The 20373-nt window shown below is 52.2% G+C and overlaps 1 protein-coding gene and 1 long non-coding RNA gene across 2 annotated transcripts in view; one reads left to right on the top strand and one right to left on the bottom strand.

Annotated features, from left to right (window-relative positions):
• LOC111186639 (uncharacterized) overlaps positions 1–20351 on the bottom strand; it is a 36289-nt gene extending 15938 nt beyond the window's left edge. Inside the window, exons 1-3 of the long non-coding RNA XR_016387957.1 lie at positions 11812–20351; positions 10393–10469; positions 279–10034 (exon numbers count right to left, since the gene is read on the bottom strand). This is a non-coding gene — a long non-coding RNA (uncharacterized LOC111186639). The remainder of the gene's footprint in view (positions 1–278; positions 10035–10392; positions 10470–11811) is intronic.
• The window catches only part of CDH4 (cadherin 4), a 162793-nt gene that overhangs the window by 131730 nt on the left and 10690 nt on the right, over positions 1–20373 (top strand). The window contains exons 6-8 of the mRNA XM_022597401.3: positions 228–365; positions 13393–13578; positions 19571–19824. Coding sequence (XP_022453109.2) covers positions 228–365; positions 13393–13578; positions 19571–19824 — 578 coding nt within the window. The remainder of the gene's footprint in view (positions 1–227; positions 366–13392; positions 13579–19570; positions 19825–20373) is intronic.

Genomic DNA, 20373 nt, shown 5'->3' on the forward strand with positions numbered 1-20373 from the left:
CGTGGAAGCCAGGCACTGAGGTGAAGGCAGAGACCTCACCACCCCACCGCAAGTGAGAACTTTCTTCTACCAGGTCACCTGCCGAGCGCCCTGCGGCCAGCGCCCCCGGGCAGGACGGGGACCCAGCTGAGTCCGTCCGGGGAATGTATTTCTTTAATGAAAGTATAAACAGCCTGTAAACTAAAACCCAAACTGATGCTGTCTTCCTCCCCCTCGTGCCCTTCTAGAAAGTTCAGCAGTACACAGTCATTGTTCAAGCGACAGACATGGAAGGAAACCTGAACTATGGCCTGTCCAACACGGCCACAGCCATCATCACGGTGACAGACGTGAACGACAACCCGCCAGAGTTCACTGCCAGCACGGTGAGTGCACGTCCCCTCGGAGACAGTTCCCGGGCATTCGGGTTGCTTCTCTCTCTGCTGCCACCTGATGGAAGGAGCTTGACAGACGAACAGACAGACAGACAGGCTGTTAACAAAGGCCCCGAGCGGCGGGGGGCTGAGCGGGAGAGGAGCTCCCGGTGTCTGCAGGCCCCGATACTGACCACTGGCTGACACCTGGAGAGGCTCCCAGGACAGAGTGAGTTGGACACTCCTCCCGAATCCGGAGGAGTTGACCAGCGGTGTTTGGGCTCCAGGGTCAGCCAGTGTGGGGTGTGTGCATGGCTGCATGCGAGGCAGGACTGTCGGGGGGATGCCTGGGGACAGGGCAGGTCCCTGCGGCAGGACCGTAGCTGGCCCTCCACGGCCCACCATCAGCAGGGGGGCAGCGGGGCGTGGGGGACACATTGTACGCTCTGCGGGCTGTGACCAGCGGGCTGTGACCAGGCCATGTGCCAGGCTGCCCAGAACCTAAATGACCACAGGAACGCCCTAGCGGCAGAGCCGAGGGATCACAGAGCCATAAGTCACGCGCTCCCAGTTCCTCTGAATTCCAAAGGAGCTGCGTCTTTTGGGCCACGCCCCCCGGAGTGGGGTTGCTGACAGAAATGGGAACATATACCCACCCTGCGGGTGCCCGTCCAGAAATGCGGCAGATGCAGGGGGCCAGATGGCCAGAGGGGAGGGTCAGTGAGGACTCCCCGGGCAGTGCTGGGAGGTGGAGGCTGCGCCCTCCCCCCAGGGTGTCAGGGTTGCCTTCTCTGAGCCTCACTCCCGCGGCACCGAGTGGATGAGAGGGTAACAGCAATAACAGTAACAAAAGAACTGGAGCGCAAGCCAAGCTGTGGAGCGCCCCTCACCCTCGCTCCACCAGGCAGCAGCCTGGGCTTCCTGGTCAACCTCTGGGCCCCACCAGCCCCATGAGGCTCGGGACCCAGTTATGCAGGAGGATGCTGAGGCTCAGAGAGGCTAAGTCACTTGTCCAGAGCCACTCAGCCCACTAGTGGAGCAGCTGGGGCTGAGCCCAGGAAGCTGTGCTCTCATGCCACAGTGGAGGGGGTGGGGGGGACAGAGAGGAGACCCCTCATTCTCCCAGTGGGTGGGTCAGCTTGCCGTGAAGGCATCTCACAGGCCAGAGCCCCTCGCAGGGAGCCCCACCAGCGTCCCTGCGTGCCCTCATCCTGCTTCCCCACCCCCCCCACAGGCTCCAAATTCTGGAGTCCCCAAATCCCACATCCCTGCAGTAAGGCATCTCAGAGTCCTAGGCTCTGTATCCGGCTGGACCAAGCCAGAGGAGGGCAGCCTCAGCCATGAGGGCACAGCGCCATCTGGTGGGCAGATGGCAGATCGCCCCACAGAGGGAGCCGCTCAGGTCTCTGCCCCCCGGTTAGGGTGGGGTGGCTTCCATTCTGTTTGCTCTCCACGGCCAGTGGGCAGTGGCAGGAAGGGCTCAGGAGCAGCGTCCCAGGGGGTCTGGACATGAGGAGAGCAGCTCATTGTTCGTTGCACTGAGGTCTGACGTGCCTACAGTATGAGGCACAAATCTTGAGTGAAACCTTCCCTCCGGCCAGCAGCAACCCAGGCCCATCGTCCAAGGTGAGCTTTACCTGTTCTAGGATGTCATGTAAACGGAGTCACACGGAACACACGATTCCCTGGAGCCTCCCACCTGGTGGCATAAGGCCTCTGGGGTCCTTCCTTGTTGTTGTATCAGTTCAGTCAGATAGGGCCCCGCCCATCTGGGTTTTTTCTGTTCTCAGCTTGGACCCTTTGGAACTAGGAACAAGTTTTCATTGCCTCACCCGGCTTCACTTAATCATTATCTATCTATCTCCTTTTTAAAAATTAACTTGAGTATTTGGTTAGGTAATTCACACACACGGTACAGTACCTTAAAAGGTATAAAATGACTTACTTTGAGGAGAAGCCCCTTGTGTTTTCACTTTGACCCTTGCGTTGTTTTTGGTTTTTCCGCTTATGATATGTCTTGAAGACCTTTCCATATCCACAGATTCCGAACGCCCTTGAAATTTTTTCAACATGTGTTTAGAAATAATTTCAGGCTCACAGAAAAGTTGCAAGAATAGAAACAGGGAAAAGAATAGCCTCACAGAGAGAAGACAAGATGGTGGAGTAGAAGGCCTTGCGCTCACCTAACACAAAAGCACCAAAATCACAACTAACTGCTGAACAGTCACTCATCAATAAAAAGGAAAGACTGGGGCTTCCCTGGTGGTGCAGTGGTTAAGAATCGCCTGCCAATGCAGGGGACACGGGTTCGAGCCCTGGTCTGGGAGGATCCCACGTGCCGCGGAGTGTGCCACAACTACTGAGCCCGCGTGCCTAGACCCCGTGCTCTGCAACAAGAGAAGCCACCACAATGAGAAGCCCACGCACCACAACAAAGAGTAGCCCCCACTCGCCACAACTAGAGGAAGCCCGCTCGCAGCAACGAAGACCCAACACAGCCAAAAATAAAATAAATAAATTTATTTTTAAAAACAAAAGATTATCAGCTGATTTTTTTCAGCAGAGACTATGCAGGCCAGAAGGGAGTGGCAGGATATATCTAAAGTGGTGAAAGGAAAAGACATACAACCAAGAATACTCTACGTAGCAAGGCTCTCATTCAGATTTGATGGAGAAATCAAAAGCTTTATAGACAAGCAAAAGCTAAAAGAATTTAGCACCACCAAACCAGCTTTACAACAGACACTGAAGGAACTTCTCTAAGTGGAAAAGAAAAGGCCACAACTAGAAACAAGAAAATGGGAAAGCTCACCAGTAAAGGCAAACGTACAGTAAAGGTAGGAGATCATCCACACAAGCATGGTATCAACACCAGCAATCGTGAGAGGAGGAGAGCACAAGTGCAGGACACTGGAAGTGTGTTTGAAATTAAGAGATCACAATTTAAAACAATCATATATTTATATACACTGCTGTATCAGAACCTCATGGTAACCACAAACCAAAAATCTATAATAGACGTACACACAAAAAAGAAAAAGGAATCCAAACACAACACTAAAGATAGTCGTCAAACCATAAGAAGAGAGAACAAAAGAGGAAAGGAAGAAGAAAGACCTACAGAAACGAACCCAAAACAATTAACAAAATGCCAGTAAGAACATACGTATCAATAATTACCTTAAATGGGGGCTTCCCTGGTGGTGCAGTGGTTGAGGGTCTGCCTGCCAATGCAGGGGACACAGGTTCGTGCCCCGGTCCAGGAGGATCCCACATGCCGCGGAGCGGCTGGGCCCGTGAGCCATGGCCACTGAGCCTGCGCGTCGGAGCCTGTGCTCCGCAACGAGAGAGGCCACAACAGTGAGAGGCCCGCGTACCGCAAAAAATAATAATAATAGTTACCTTAAATGTAAACGGGTTAAATGCTCCAACCAAAAGACGTGGACTGGCTGAATGGATAAAAAAACAAGACCCATATATATGTTGTCTACAAGAGACCCACTTCAGACCTAGAGACACATACAGACTGAAAGGGGGTGGAAAAAGGTATTCCATGCAAATGGAAATCAGAAGAAAGCTGGAGTAGCAATACTCATATCAGATAAAATAGACTTGAAAATAAAGACTACTACAAGAGACAAAGGAGGACACTACGTAATGATCAAGGGATCGATCCAAGAAGAAAATACAACAATTGTAAATATATATGCACCCAACACAGGAGCACCTCAATATATAAGGCAAATGTTAACAGATATAAAAGGAGAAATTGACAGTAAATAAATAATAGTGGGGGACTTCAGCGCCCCACTTACATCAATGGACAGATGATCCAGACAGAAAATCAGTGAGGAAACACAAGCCTTAAATGACACATTAGACCAGATGCACTTAACTGATATCTACAGAGCATTCTATCCGAAAGCAGCAGAATACACATTCTTTTCAAGTGCACACGGAACATTCTCCAGGATAGATCACCTGCTGGGCCACAAAGTGAGCCTCAGTAAATTTAGGAAAATTGAAATCATATCAAGCATCTTTTCCAGCCACAACACTATAAGGTTAGAAATCAACTACAAGAAAAAAAACTGCAAAAAAACACTAACACATGGAGGCTACGCAGTATGCTAGTGAACAACCAATGGATCACTGAAGAAATCAAAAAGGAAATCAAAAAATACCTAGAGACAAATGAAAACAAAAGCACTATGATCCAAAAGCTATGGAACGCAGCAAAAGCAGTTCTAAGAGGAAAGTTTATAGCGATACAAGCTTACCTCAGGAAAAAGAAAAATCTCAAACAACCTAACCTTACATTAAAGCAACTAAAAATGAACAAACAAAACCCAAAGTTAGTAGAAGGAAAGAAATCATAAAGATCAGAGCAGAAATAAATGAAATAGAGACTAAGAAAACCATCAAAAAAGATCAATTAAAATAAAAGCTGGTTCTTTGAAAAGATAAACAAAATTAATAAAACTTTAGCAAGACCCATCAAGAGAAAAAGGGAGAGGACTCAAATCAATAAAATTAGAAATGAAAAAGGAGACATTACAACTGACACCACAGAAATACAAAGAACCACAAGAGACTACTACAGGCAGCTATATGGCAATAAATTGGACAACCTAGAAGAAATGGACAAATTCTTGGAAAGGTACAATCTCCCAAAACTGAACCAGGAAGAAACAGAAAATATGAAAAGACCATTTAATTACAAGTACTGAAATTGAATCTGTGATTTTAAAACTCCCAACAAACAAAAGTCCAGGACCAGATGGTTTTACAGGTGAATTCTATCAAACATTTAGAAAAGAGTTAACACCTATCCTTCTGAAACTATTCCAAAAATTGCAGAAGGAACATTTCCAAACTCATTCTATGAGGCTACCATCACTCTGATACCAAACCAGACAAAAATACTTCAAAAAAAAAAAATTACAGGCCAATATCACTGATGAACACAGACGCAAATGTCCTCAACAAAACACTAGCAACCGAATCCAACGATACATTAAAAGGATCATACACCACGATCAAGTGGGATCCGTCCCAGGGATGCAAGGATTTTTCAGTATCTGCAAATCAATCAGTGTGATGCACCACATTAACAAATGGAAGAATAAAAACCATACGATCGTCTCAGTAGATGCAGAAAAAACTTCTGATAAAATTCAATACCCATTTATGACAAAACAAAAATACTGTCCAGAAAGTAGGCAAAGAGGGAACCTACCTCAACATAATAAAGGCCATATATGACAAACCCACAGATAACATCATACTCAATGGTGAAAAGCTGAAAGTATTTCCTCTAAGATCAAGAACAAGACAAGGGGACTTCCCTGGTGGCACAGTGGTTAAGAATCCACCAATGCGGGGGACACGGGTTCAAGCCCTGGTCTGGGAATATCCCATATGCTGCGGAGCAACTAAGCCTGTGTGCCACAACTACTGAAGCCCATGCGCCTAGAGCCTGTGCTCTGCAGCAAGAGGAATCACCGCAACGAGAAGCCCGTGCACCACAGCAAGAGTAGTCCCTGCTCGCCTCAACTAGAGAAAGCCCACGCACAGCAACAAAGACCCAATGCAGCCAAAAATAAAATAAAAATAAATAAATTTTAAAAGAACAAGACAAGATTGTCCACTCTTGCCACTTTTATTCAGCATAGTTTTGGAAGTCCTAGCCACAGCAATTGGAAAAGAAAAAGAAATAAAAGGGATCCAAACTGGAAAAGAAGAAGCAAAACTGTCACCATTTTCAGATGACATTACACTGTACATTCATTGAGAATCCTAAAGATGCTACCAGAAAACTACTAGAGCTCATCAGTGAATCTGGTAAAGTTGCAGGATACAAAATTAATACACAGAAATCTGTTGTATTTCTATACACTAACAACAGAAGATCAGAAAGGGAAATTAAGGAAACAGTCCCATTTACCATGGCATCAAAAAGAATAAAATACCCAGGAATGACCCTACCTAAGGAGAAAAAAAGAAAAACCTGTACTCCAAAAACTGTAAGATGCTGATGAAAGAAACTGAAGATGACATAAACAGATGGAAGCATATACCAAGTTCTTGGATTGGGAGAATCAATATTGTCAAAATGACTATACTACCCAAGGTAATCTACAGACTGAGTGAAATCCCTATCAAATTACCTACGGTATTTTTCACAGAACTAGAACAAAAAGTTTTAAAATTTGTATGAAAACACAGAAGACCCCAAATAGCCAAAGCAATCTTGAGAAGGAAAAACAGAGCTGGAGGAATCAGGCTCCCTGACTGACTTCACACTATACTACAAAGCTACAGGAATCAAAACAGCATGGTACTTGCACAAAAACAGAAATGTAGATCAATGGAACAGGATAGAAAGCCCACAGATAAACCCACACACCTATGGTCAATTAATCTATGACAAAGGAGGCAAGAATATACAATGGAGAAAAGACAGTCTCTTCAATAAGTAGTGCTGGGGAAACTGTACAGCTACATGTAAAAGAATGAAATTAGAACATTCTCTAACACCATACAAAAAATAAATTCAAAATGGATTAAAGACTTCAACATACGACCGGATACTATAAAACTCCTAGAGGAAAACACAGGGAGGACACCCTTTGACATATCACAGCAATACATCTTTGGATCCATCTTCCAGAGTAATGAAAACAAAAACAAAAATAAACACATGGGACCTAATTAAACTTAAGAGCTTTTGCGTAGCAAAGGAAACCATAAAGAAAACGAAAAGACAACCTATGGAATGGGAGAAAATATTTTCAAATGAAGCGACTGACAAGGGATTCATCTCCAAAATATACAAACAGCTCATGCAGCTCAATATCAAGAAAACCCAATCAAAAAATAGGCAGAAGACCTAAGTAGAAATTTCTCCAAAGGAGACATACAGATGGCAAAAAGGCACGTGAAAAGATGTTCAGCATCACTAATTAGAGAAATGCAAATCAAAACTGCAATGAAGTATCACCTCACACCAGTTAGAATGGAAATCACCAGAAAATCTACAAACAACAAATGCTGGAGAGGGTGTGGAGAAAAGGGAACCCTCTTGCACTGTTGGTGGGAAGGTAAATTGGTGCAGCCACTATGGAGAACAGTATGGAGGTTCCTTAAAAAACTGAATATAGAACTACCATACGACCCAGCAGTCCCACTCCTGGGCATTTATCTGGAGAAAACCATAATTTGAAAAGATACATGCACCCTAGTGCTCACTGCAGCACCACTTACAATAGCCAAGACATGGAAGCAACCTAATGTCCATCAACAGATGAGTAGATAAAGAAGATGTGGTCCATACAGACAACGGAATGTTACTCAGCCATAAAAAAGAATGAAATAACGCCATTTGCAGCAACATGGATGGACCTGGAGATGATCATGCTGAGTGAAGTCAGACAGAGAGAGACAAACATCATCATATCTCACTTACATGTGGAAACTAAAAGAATGATACAAATGAACTTATTTACGAAACAGAAACAGACTCGTAGACATAGAAAACAAACTTATGGTTACCAAAGGGCCAGGGGATAATTTAGGAGGTTGGGATTAACATATACACACGACTATATATAAAATAGATAAAGAACAAGCACCTACTGTATAACACAGGGAACTCTACTCAATATTTTCTAATAACCTGTATGGGGAAAGAATCTGAAAAGGAATATACATATATATGTGTATAACTGAGTCACTTTGCTCTACACCTGAAACTAACACACATTGTAAATCAGCTGTGCTCCAGTTAAAGCAAACAAAAGGGAGAGCCGCGCACACCGACCCTGTCGGCGCCATGCCACATGTGCCCGCTTCTCCCTGTAGGTGCGCCCACACAATTCTTTCTGAGCTGCTTGGGAGTCAGTAGTATGCGTGATGCCCTCACATCTAAAGGCTTCTGAGTGTATTTCCTCAGAAGAGGGTTTTCTCCGTCAGGAAGACAGCTGCTATCCCTTTTTCCACCAGAGACAGACACCTGAGGCCCAGAGGGGTAATTCGGGCTACCCGAGGTCACACAGTGAGACAGAGTCCAACCCACATCTCCTGCTTCCGCGGGCCCACCTTCGCACCACACCTCTGTCCTTCGAGACCCCAAGTGTGTCTCCCGTCCCCTTATGAGATGGAGCAGCGCTGCCTTCCCGGGTTTCCGCAGCTCCAGAGAGGGGCCCCGAGGCTGCCCTCACAGCCGAGCTCCCGCAGGGCACGTCCGCAGGGGACCACTTCTGCCCACTGTTCCGAGCCCTGATCTGGCTTTGACGAGCCCTGGTCAGCCCTGACCTGACCCTTGTGTGGCTCCTCTGCTTCTAGCCTGAACCTCGTCTGCCCTTCTGCACGCCAGCCGCCCTGCAAACGCCCGCTGATCCCCTAGAAAGGCCGGGTCCTAGATGGCCTGTGAGGAAGCGATGGGGCAGAGAAAAGGAGGGGGCGGTGCACCTTCCTGACCTGTTTGCTCTGGGGTGTCCACACGAGGGGAGGGGAGATGATCAACAAGATACCCCCGGATCCGCACACGTGCCTGAAAAAGGGGCAGCCCGGGAATTACACTGAGACCCAGGAGGGAGTTTGCATGTGACCCAAGGAGGTGCCTTGGGGCACATCGCAGGGGAAAGTTCCTGCCTGCACGCCTGGATGAAGGAAAGGTGGGCACAGCCTGGTTCCCGGGACTGTTCCTCAGGAGGATGCTCCTCCGGGCTTTCGGAACGGCTGCCTCTTCCCAGAGTCGCCCCTGCCCCTCCTCCACCCCAGTCGGCCTCAGCCAGGCCCGGGCCCTGGAGGCCAGGAGAGCACATAGAGGCCCAGCCTGCTTACTGTCGGGGCTGTGGGCCGGCGGCGTGGATGTGTGTGGATTGGCTAATGTCCCGGGGTCACACGTTATGACATGGCCCCTCGGGACGGGTGGAAGGCAGGGCCCCAGGACACCGTCTGCTGGGCTCAGTGGGGGCAGGCGGGCGAAGGCCCAGGGCTGGCTGCACCCCCTGCACAGCCAGGCTAATTTTATCGAGCTTAATCAAGAGCCATCAGCAGAAGCTGAAGAGGTGGGGGTGGGGACTTGCATGATCCAATTCCTGTTCTGAAATGTTAATTAGACGTCGTTTTCCCTTCGCCTGCTCCGAGCCTGCGCTCCGCTTGCTGCCACTGCGAGGCTGTCCCTCAGCACCCCTGCAGGGTGAGGCGGGTCCACTGGGGTAGGGCCGAGGCCCCCAGGACACAGCCGCAGACCCGACCCAAGGGCCTCCCTCTGCCTCATCCTCAGGTCCTGGAGCAAAGCCCTGAGACCCAGCCACACACAGGCCCACGGGAGGGTGTCCTGGAGTCGGGAAGCCCCCTTCTGCCCCCCCCAACCCCCGGGTCCCTCCTAGCTTTGTGCCCTTAGGCTGATAGATAGTCAGACCTCTCTGAGCGTCAGAACGTTTTCCCCTCTTGACGCGTAAGTGTTACATGGCTCAAGGTGAAGCTGGGAGCATCCGCTCATCTACAGGGAAGTTTGTTCTCTGCCCTAAAAACGCCGCGGGTGGTACCTGACCCCCATCACAGGGGCACCGACTGGGCGGCGGAGCAGACAGGGTCCCGGCTCTGCCTTCAGTGGGTGAGGGGTTCACGGTGGAGGCACCAAAACATTCATTCCAAGTCCAGTTTCCTCATCTGTTAAGAAAGGGAGGATGGGAGTCCTTAAGGTACATCGCGCTACAGCTCAAGACTGTATGTGATAGGACATATTTGTCTTTACTGTATATTTGATTGGATGACCTATTCCCCATTCCAAGGCAAGCATGAATAAAATTAAGCTAAATGTTAAAAAAAATAAACGGGGGGGTGAGATCATGGTGGGTCCCCTCCCAGGGTCCTCTGAAGACAGAAAAGAGGGCGACAAGCACCCAGTAGCCCTTCTTTCTGGAAAGGGGGCGACCAAGCCCGTCTGTGAACCGAAAAGCCGGGGAGGTGCTTCAGGGTCCTCTCCCTGAGCTGGCGTCCCAAGGGCCACGTCCCGGGCGTCACTCACCTGTTCTCACAGCAGCACCGCAAGGAGGGGACAAGGCTCCAGAGTCACCACCCGGGCCCCGGGCCCCAGGCTTCTCCCTGTGGGTGGAGGAGAATGGATGTCAGCCGCCAGGTCCCCCGTTACGAGCCACTGGTCCCACCCGTCAGATTCTGATTCCAAACTCAGAAGCCGACAGAAATCGTCACCGTTTTACTGGAGAGGAAACTAAATCTCAAAAGTTAAAATCGCCGGAACGTTGTGCCACTACCACCTCCCGCTCCCCTGCACCAGTGCCGCGGCGCGCATCCCTGGGCCGGAGCCCCCGGGGCCTGGCGCTGCGGAAAGATAAAAAGAAGAGAGCAGGAGCTCGGAAGTGCTGTGGGCTGTGAGGGAGAGAAGGAGGGGAGGCTTGGAAATTCTCACTGCAAATGATAAAGAAACTAAAAACAAAACAAAAAGTAAAACCATAGGAATGTCAGAGGAGAATACACGTTTTCCAACAGAAGCCAACGCAGCCCCGGGGCTTCCAGGGCAATCCCTGAGTTCCTGGCTCAGGAGAGGACTGGGTGGGGGACACCCCCCTCGCATAACACCCTCGGTCATACCAGAGTCCAGGGACCAGAGAGAAGGCAGCTGGGGGAGGGTCAGGTCCTCAGGCCTGAGCCGCGCTAGGACCAGCGATGGTTCGAATACTGGGGCCAGAAACAAAAGCATCATCTCAGGGAGTTTGGCATCCCCAATGGAGCAGGTGCCCTGGTGGTCCCCAGGTCTGTGGGGACAGGCTCTGCCATCCTCCATCCTCTCGGCCTGGCTGAGGGGGTCTTCCCTAAATCCTGGCTGGGCTTCACTGTTCCCACCCAAATCCTCCACTCTGCTAACGTGACCCTCCCCTGGGAGCCCCACAGATTTGTGCGGAGGAGCTGGGGTTGTGCTGGAAGGCCCAGGCACGAATAGGAAATGCACCCTGCGTCTCGAGATGGGGGTGCATTTGAATTCTGGGTTACAGCTATGCAAGAAATTCCAACACTCTTCAAATTCTTCCTTTCCCAAGTATCCGCCTTTACACCCCACGGGGCATGGGAGAGGCTTTCCCTGTGCCTGAAAACCCAAAAACTTAAATTTAAAATTCATTACGGCTAGGGGAAGGTTAATAAGAAAATCCTAAGCCAGACTTCCCAGCTTAAGGCACTTCTTTGTGAACCTTTATTAAACTTGCATGAATTAAAATAGACTTTTCAAATAAACTTCACCCGGAAGTCTGGAAGGAACTGGTCTCCGGGACACGCAGCTCTCCCCATGCCGTGAAACCACAGGCCCGTATTCTCGGGGGACCAGAGCAGAGTGGGTGGAGGCGCCCAACAGGGCCCGCCCCCGTGGGGTGCACTGAAACTGGGCTGTGGCGGGGGGGGGGGGCTGTCAGGTGATGGCACCAGAACCCACCCTGATTAAGACAGTAGCTGCCAAAGCACATGAGTGGCCACAAACTCCGAGAGCCGGGTGCATCCGGTCGGGGGGCTCCGCCGGGGGTACCCCCACCTTCCACTGCCACAGGGCGCAGAGGCCTCAGCTCCCATCTCCGTCGCTGGACACGGTGCCGCCGCCCACCTTCTGCCACTGCAGGCGCCAAAGCACAAGGTCTCTCTGCCTCTCTTCTGAATCCAACTCATGAAGGTGTGTCCCACTGGCAGGTTCTAGATCACCTGACCAGGTCGTGGCAGTAGAGGAGGGCGAGAAAGCACGGTTCTGGAAAATAAAGAAGGGAATTCAGAAGGTGCTGGAGAGCCAAACAGCCTACTGATGTCCACTACACTGACCCTGGCAACTGAAACAAGAAGAGAATCTCCTCATCTCGCAGAAGCTGCATTGTCTCCAGCATGGCTGGGTCCAGGCTCCCGCAGTCACTCGGCGGTTTCCCTGAGCGGTGCTTTCTCTGGGCTGTGCCAAGGTCTCTTAACCTCTCTTGCTTCTGCTTCTTCATCTGCAAAATGGGGATAAGAATGGGGTTCTCCTGAGGAACCAGCAGAATGACGCAAGGGCGGTACCTGGCACAGAGCGCGCACTCGGTAACCATCGTGAGGGCTGCGGTGCTGTGAGCACAACGGGAAATCCCCAGGTATTTGTGCAAACTTTGTCTCCAGGTTTTGTGGCTCAAAAGCACACTGCACTGTGACAGAATGGCCACACGATTTGCATGGCCCAGTGCCAAATAAGAACGCAGGGCCCTCATTCACAAAGTATGAAGAATTTCAAGACTGTGACCGCACAGCGGTAAACCGAGCTCGGGGCTCTTCTGAGCTGGGCCACAGCTGCACAGCACTGACTCGCCTGCTGAGAGGTGCTCAGATTTCCATCACCACCTCGACACCAGCACCAACACGCCCCGCCACGCACACAGTCTTTGCCTGCCCGTAACTACTGCAGCCACGTGAACCCCACTCACCGATGGGCGTGGTTTGCAGCCCTCACTGCTGCGGCAGGAAAGAAAGGGTTGAGGCTCTGTGTCTGGTCATCTGCACATCTGCAGCTGCTGACCCCAGGCCCCAAGCCCGTGTCGGGGACCACCGGCACGGCAGGAGCCCAGAGATGGTTCAGCTCGGGAAGCCCTCTGCAGCTGCGTCCCCACCCCTCTTCGTTTCCCATTTTGTAAGCACATTTTTATAGTCTCTTGCAAGCCCCAGGTATTTGCATTGGTCCCCTGCTGCCTATGGGAAGGGCTTGAAGGGGATTTAGGAGGGGGGCCTGGCATGCGTGCATGCGTGCGTGCGTGCACAGGCAGGGATTAGTTTGGAGGTGGGTACGTGCAGATGAGCCTCGGGCTTTGCTGGGCCTCAGCTGGAGGAAGCAGAGCCCTCTCTAGACTCCACCTCGTCGGCACGGACATGGGATGGGCCAACCTGTGGGAGTCCCCGTGTCTGGGAGCAGCTGGAAGCAGAGGCCCCCCCCAGGGTCAGCAGAGAACCTCTCCAGCCTCTCCAGGCTTCCACACGGGTTCGTAATGTTGTCTTTTCTTACACTTCGCAGTACGCAGGGGAAGTCCCCGAAAACCGGGTGGAGATGGTGGTCGCAAACCTCACTGTGATGGACCGAGATCAGCCCCACTCCCCGAACTGGAACGCTGTCTACCGCATCATCAGCGGGGACCCCTCGGGCCACTTCAGCGTCCGCACGGACCCCGTCACCAACGAGGGCATGGTCACCGTGGTGAAGGTGGGTGCTCACCTCGCCTCCTGCTGGGCTCCCCGAGCTCCGCCCCCGCCACGTGCCCTGAGGCAGACGTAACAAGAGTGATATTCGGGTTCAGTGCGTGCCACCCCAGTGTCCAAGGGCAAAGGACTGCGCCCGACCTGCCAGGGGCAGAGGCAGCCTCAGCAGGACCAGTCACGTGACCCCAGGGACTCTGCAGGCCTGACCTGCCACCCACCCCCCAAAAGATAACTCTCCCATCTCCTCCCTCGCACCTGGCCCTCAGCTTCTGAAGCTCAGAGGCCAAGAATCAGCCTCTTCTGCCTCCCGGCCGGGCGGCAACAAGGCTTTGCCCGAGGCAGTGAGTGAGCGGTGCCCCAGGTGCCCGGAGGGTCAGGGTGGCAGGAACAGCGGGAGCAGGCCAGTTCGGGGGTCGCGGTAGCCTCTGCAGCTCCCAGCAAGGCTCAGCGAAAACACTTCACCCCAAGCCTCCCCCACGTGCACTGGTGCGCCCCCGGCCCTGCCCCACGAGCCTGCACCCACGCTGGGCTGCTCCCCTCAGGGTGCAGACCCGGCCCCTGGGCTTTGAGCGAAGGGTCATGGCCATACGTGGGGGAGGCAGCTGAGCGGAGGCCCAGTGAGGCTGTCTGGCCTCTGATTGAAACTGTTGGAGCAAATTACTCACTGATTTCTCTGTTACCAATATGTTTTGTTTTGCCCTCCAACAGACTTCCGTTGGCCATAATCTTCCTGGAAGGTGTCCTCACTCAGACTGGCGACACAATTTTTAATGCATGACACGTAGCATTATTCCCTGTCCTCCAGGGACACGAATGGATAAATATGGGAGAAGGACCACTTCCTTTAGTGACTTCTTCAGAGGCACAAGCACTGTGATTTTGTGAAGCAGTATATTTAAGTGGAGTCGCCCCCATCCCCCGCCAGCACTCGGAGCCCCGGGGGAGGGGCTGGAGGCCTGGCAGCTGCTTACTTCTCGGCGCGGGGTGGGCGGCGGGGCCTCAGCCACGAAGAGGCAAGCGCCAGGGAGGGCCGTGGCTTCTCACCGGGGCTCCGGGGGCTCTGCAGGTAACACCCACTCCTCAGCAGGTGAGGAGGCCACGAAAGTGTCGGCCCGGAACCCCGATCTCTGCTGCCACCTCCAGGCCTTCCCGTCGGGCAGGCACTGCACCTTCGGGAGCCTCGTCTCCGTCCCCTTTCCACGCCCACTCAGCACCGTTACTTACTTTATAGTAAACTCTTCTCGTGCTCAATACCTTACTTAGTAGCAGGAGCTGAGAAGGCATGGGTTTGATGCACCAGGTGTATGACGGTAAGTATTCACAAAAATCAAGGCTGAGCTGCAGTGGGAGCCCAGCGATGGGGCAGGGCTGGGCCAGAGGAGCGGAGGCGCCTCCCGGCCAGGCGAGCAGCAGGCAGGGCAGCACGGCCCCATCACCAGCACCCCCAGGGCTCGCAGGACAACTGGTCCCACGAGGCGATCAGTTCCCCTCTGAGCAGAAATGTGTCACACCATTTATCACAAACGTTTCCAAGCACACCTAGAAGTAAGAGAGACGGGTGTACCCTCACCTGCCACTTCAGTTTCACAGTTACTAGCGTGCTGCCATGTCGCTCCATCCATGTTTTGCTGCAGTGTGCTTGTAACTCCAGGACCTCTGCTCACATAGCTACAACCGTTCCAGCACCTGAGACAGACAGCCACGCCTCCGTGATCTCCAATATGAGTCTACTTTTTTTTTTTTTTTTGCGGTACACGGGCCTCTCACTGCTGTGGCCTCTCCCGTTGCGGAGCACAGGCTCCGGACGCGCAGGCTCAGCGGCCATGGATCACGGGCCCAGCCGCTCCGCAGCATGTGGGATCTTCCCGGACCGGGGCACGAACCCGCGTCCCCTGCATCAGCAGGCAGACTCTCAACCACTGCGCCACCAGGGAAGCCCTGAGTCTACATTTAATTGCCCTTAATTTTCCAGGTGTCTCTTTATGGTATGGTTTTTCAAATCTGGATCCAACCAGGGTCCCCACGTTGCATTCGGTTGTGCCATCTCTTGAATCTCTCATAATCTAGAATATTCCCCCACCTCTGACCTGTCACAAACGCAGGGTCCGCGGTGCTGAATCTGTCCTATCGCTTCCTCTCGGTGTATCTGGTCTCTTGCTCTCTGCTCTTCCTGTAACCAGGGCTGCAGACCTGAAGGGCCCTTCCGCGGTGAGAAGTCTGGTTGTCCCGTGCACAGCCATCTGAGCCTGACCAGTGGGCTCCGGTGCTGACAGGCCGCTCCCATCACCGTGGAGTTGGCTCCTCCCCGTTATGACCGGCAAGCAGTCTGCAAAAACACAACTCTCCACCAGCCCCCATCTGTTGGTTTCATCATGTCGATGGTCATTGCCAAGTTCATTTCTTCATTAGGCGGTATAAAATGGTGCTTTACAATCCTATCATTCCTTGTACAGTCCTCGGCTAGAATCCTTCTATATAAAAGAGCCCTGTGATGATGCTGAAATGCAGGCCTGCAGCTGTCAGAACAACGCCCACGCAAAGATGCCCACCCAGGTCCCAGTCTCCCAAATCTGTGCATATGTGGCAAAGGGCACTTTGCAGATGTGAAGAAGTTAAGGATCTTGAGATGGGAGGTTGCCCTGGATAGTCCTGGGGGGCCCCCAAGTAATCGCGGGGCCCTTAGAAGAGTGACGCACGAGGACCAGAGTCAGAGGAGACCTGAGGATGCAGCAGAGGTCTGAGAGAGACAGACTGGAAGGTGCCGCGTTGCCGCTCTGAAGACGGAGGGAGGGGCCAAGAGCACAGGCGCCTCTCGGACGGAGCCAGAAAAGGCGTCCAGGAGCCTTCAGAAGCAGCCAGCCCTGCCCACACCCCGACCGTAGCCCAGCAGCACAGACTTTTGGCTTCTGGCCCCCAGAACTGTAAGATAACAAATCCGTGTTGTTTTAAGCCACTACATAGGAACGTGAAATTAACGCAGCTCAGCAGAAAAGGCGAGAACGAGGCTTCATTCTCCACCCATACTTCCGATTCTCAGAGCAGAACTGGTGAGCCAGCAACAGGCATTGTCACCACCTGCATCCAGGTGTTACGGCTGCCGTAACAATTGTGTAACACGACACGCGTTTACCCTCGCGCTTTTCTGGAGGTCAGGAGCCCGGAACGACCCTGTGACGGCACGTAGGGCCCACCTGGGTTATCCAGGACCACCTCCCAGCTCAAGACCCTTACCTTCATCGTGCCTGCAAAGTCCCCTTTTGCCAGGGAAGGTGACTATCCACAGATTCCAGAGATGAGGACCTGGGTAAATCCAAAAGCAGTCGGTGAGCTTGCGGTTTTCACTTTCTCGTCACAGCTAAGGCGGTGCAGGTCTGTGCGCCCGGCGTGCTGTGCTCAGCTGCACCTGGTGCGGGTCTTGACCTCTGGCTGGGGGGCTCCTCCGGCAGCTGGTTCTGGGTGCTTCTGCTACATCCTTGTGTTGGGACCTGAGTGCACAGCCCAGGTTCGTCTTGCTGATTTCTTGCCTCACATCTGGACGGGCCATTCCTCTAGCGAGGAGTGGTACTTAGAAACCAACGTCCAGACGCGAGAGGTGCTCACTGTGGCTGCTGCCATCGCTACTGGACGTTGTCAGGGCAGAGCGAAGAAGTGACACTTCAGTGCATGTGCTTCCTGACCACCTCAAAGTTACTTCACCGATTCACATGATCATTTCATCCAAATTGAACACTGGAGGGTTTTACTTACCTTTGTTGATTTTATACTTGATCTCGTTTCTCTTACACTGAAAATCTTGGTTCCTAACAACAGTAAGATAATTGCTGATTTACTTTAACCTACAGTATACAATCACCCCTCGGTATCCACGGGGGATTGGTTCCGGGACACACACCCCCACAGGTAGGTACCAAAATCCACAGATGCTCAAGTCCCTTATACAAAATGGCATAGTATCAGGTTGGCCAAAAAAGTTCGTTCGGGTTTTTCCATGAGAACTTTTTGGCCAACTGAATATTTGCATATAACCTACACACACTCTCCCGTGTAATTTATACCTAATACATGTCAGTGCTGTGTAAATTGTTGCCTGTGTGAGGCAAATTCAGGTTTTAAATTTCTGAAATTTTTTTCAAATGTATTCAATCTGTGGTTGGTTAAATCCACGGATGTGGAACCCATGGATATAGAGAGCCAATTATACATAAAAAGCTTAAAAAATAACAAATCCAAAATCCCTGCCAACAGCAAGCAGACCAAATGAATTTAAGATTTCTTTGCAATAACTCTTGTCCTTAGAATAAATCCCATGAAGGACTTACCGTCTAAATGCTGTCCCAGTCACGAGAAATCATTATTTTCTTGGGAGTTATATTACCATCGATATATAGTTAGTTTAATTTAACTCAGTTTGTTTCTGATTTTCAGAGATTGCTTTATATATACAAGTTTACTTGTAATACCTAAAATGTGAGAATGTAAGATCTTACATGGCTCTAAAATCAAAGCTATGTGGCAAAACATACACAGCAAACTCACACCTCCAGACGTTCCCTCCACCCTTATTCCTTCCCTCTGCTCACGGGTGACTGTTTTATGAGTTTTTGGTTTATCCTTTCAGCATTTCTTTTTGCAAATTTGAGCAGATACATATGCAAATTCATGTTCCTCTCCCCCTTTCACACAAGAGGCAGCCTGCAATGGATGTTGCCTTTTCTGCTCACCAGTCGATCCTGGAGATCTCTCCGTTCCCACGTGTATCTTCCTGGTTCTTTCTTACAGCTGCAAATGTCCCCACTGTGCGGATGCAGCCCATCCACCCAGCCAATGCTATGGGTGCCTGAGTTGACAGCAGTATATCTCCTCTATGAATGATACAGATGATACCTCAGTGAATATCCTTGGGCACGTGATCTTCGCATGTGTCTAAGCAGAACTGTTCAAATGCAGTTGCAGTGTGCTGTGTTGCTTGTTTTCTAGTGAGACTGTTGCAAGCTTTGCCAGGAATAATTACACATCTCGGGGCCCCAAGTGCTTCCGTACAGCTTCCATCCCCCCTCAAAATGTGAAGAATACCCCCAGAGACTGATCGTACCCCATAGACCCTATAACTATAGACAATAGAACCATACTAGCATTTATCAGCCAGGATCCTGACACCCCCAAAATGTGTGTCAACTGGAGAGAATGGTCATGCAAGGGCCATGCACAGAGGTGAGGGGGCTCCGTGAGACCTGGTGTGTTGGTGTCCTGGGGCTGCTGTAGCAACTTACCACAGACCAGGTGGGTTAGAACAACTGAAGGATGCTCTCTCACAGCTCTGGAGGCCAGACATCCAAAAGCAAGGCATTGGGGGGGGGGGGCGTGCTCCCTCTGGAGGTTCTGGGAGGATCCCTCCTGCCCCGTCCAGTTTCTGGGGGTTGCTGGCCATCCCTGGCTCGGAGCTGCATCACCCCAGCCTGTGCCTGTCTTCACCTGGCCCCTTTCTGTGCCTCCAGTCTCCCTCCCCTAACTCATAGGGCACCCAAGCTTGAATCGGGGGCCACCTCAATCCAGGGTGACTCCCTCTCAAGACCTTTAACTTCATTACATCTACAAAAACCCTATTTGCCAAAGGTCACAGTCACAGGTCCCAGAGGGACGTATCCTTGGAGGCCACCCTTCCACCCACCACACCTGGTGAGGCACCCTGGATGGACAAGAGCCAGGGCCTCGACCTGCCAGGCTGCAGGGAGCAGGGTGGGGCCCCCGCACTCCCAATGCTTGATGAGTGCCAGAGCCGCTGGCTAGGAGGTGTGCCTGGCAGGAGCCGTATCCCCCGAGGAGCCCAGCTACTGCCACTCCATGACGTGGGAAGCTGGGGGACGGCACCCCTCGGGACTGACCTCCTGGGCCCAGAGCAGGGCGGGTGCAGACCAAGCAGCCCCATGGGCACCACCCTCCCTGACAGCCTCGCGGGCACCTAAGCCAGCTCCCCGTCCCGGCACCTCTCATTCCAGGCGGTCGACTATGAGCTGAACAGAGCGTTCATGCTGACCGTGATGGTGTCCAACCAGGCGCCCCTGGCCAGCGGGATCCAGATGTCCTTCCAGTCCACGGCAGGGGTGACCATCTCAGTCATGGACATCAACGAGGCCCCCTACTTCCCCTCGAACCACAAGCTGATCCGCCTGGAGGAGGGCGTGCCCACCGGCACCGTGCTAACCACATTTTCAGCAGTGGACCCTGACCGGTTCATGCAGCAGGCCGTGAGGTGGGCCCACAGAGCACCCTCGGGCCCTGGGAAAGGGGAGCCCCGTCTTCCATAGAGAAGAGTCCTGAATGCCCAGTGAAACCTGCAACCCAGAAAGTCCCGGGTGGGTGCTTAGGGGCATCCCCGACTTGTGGTGTCCCCAGGCAGGGAAGCCCAGTCTGGGGACAGCTGGCATCACCGGCCGCCAGGCTGCCCTGACATGAGACGGTGGGAAAAGCTTGAAGGACATTCAGCCGCATCTAGAGTCAGGCTGGGTCCTGACCCCGCTTGACGCTCCTGCGCTTATGATTCTGTGAGTCACTGGCCCCCTCTGCCCCTCCGTCTCCCCGCCTGTAAAGGGGGCGATGGGAGAATCTGCCTCCCGGGGTCCTTGTGAGGTTAAATAGCCCGTTCTCCTTGGAGACTTCCAGCCACCGTTGTCACCGTCCCGCGTGGGAGGACCCCGTGCAGGGCTTCAGGGAAGGATGCCCACCCCCACCCCGCGCGAGCTCGGCAGGAGGGCGGCCAGGAGGGGCTCCCCCAGCCCCTCGCCTCACCCCTCCCCTCCCT

Source organism: Delphinapterus leucas, chromosome 15, assembly GCF_059928025.1.
Source record: "Delphinapterus leucas isolate spDelLeu-1000000601 "Yukka" chromosome 15, BTC_Dleu_Yukka2, whole genome shotgun sequence".
NCBI lineage: Eukaryota > Metazoa > Chordata > Mammalia > Artiodactyla > Monodontidae > Delphinapterus > Delphinapterus leucas.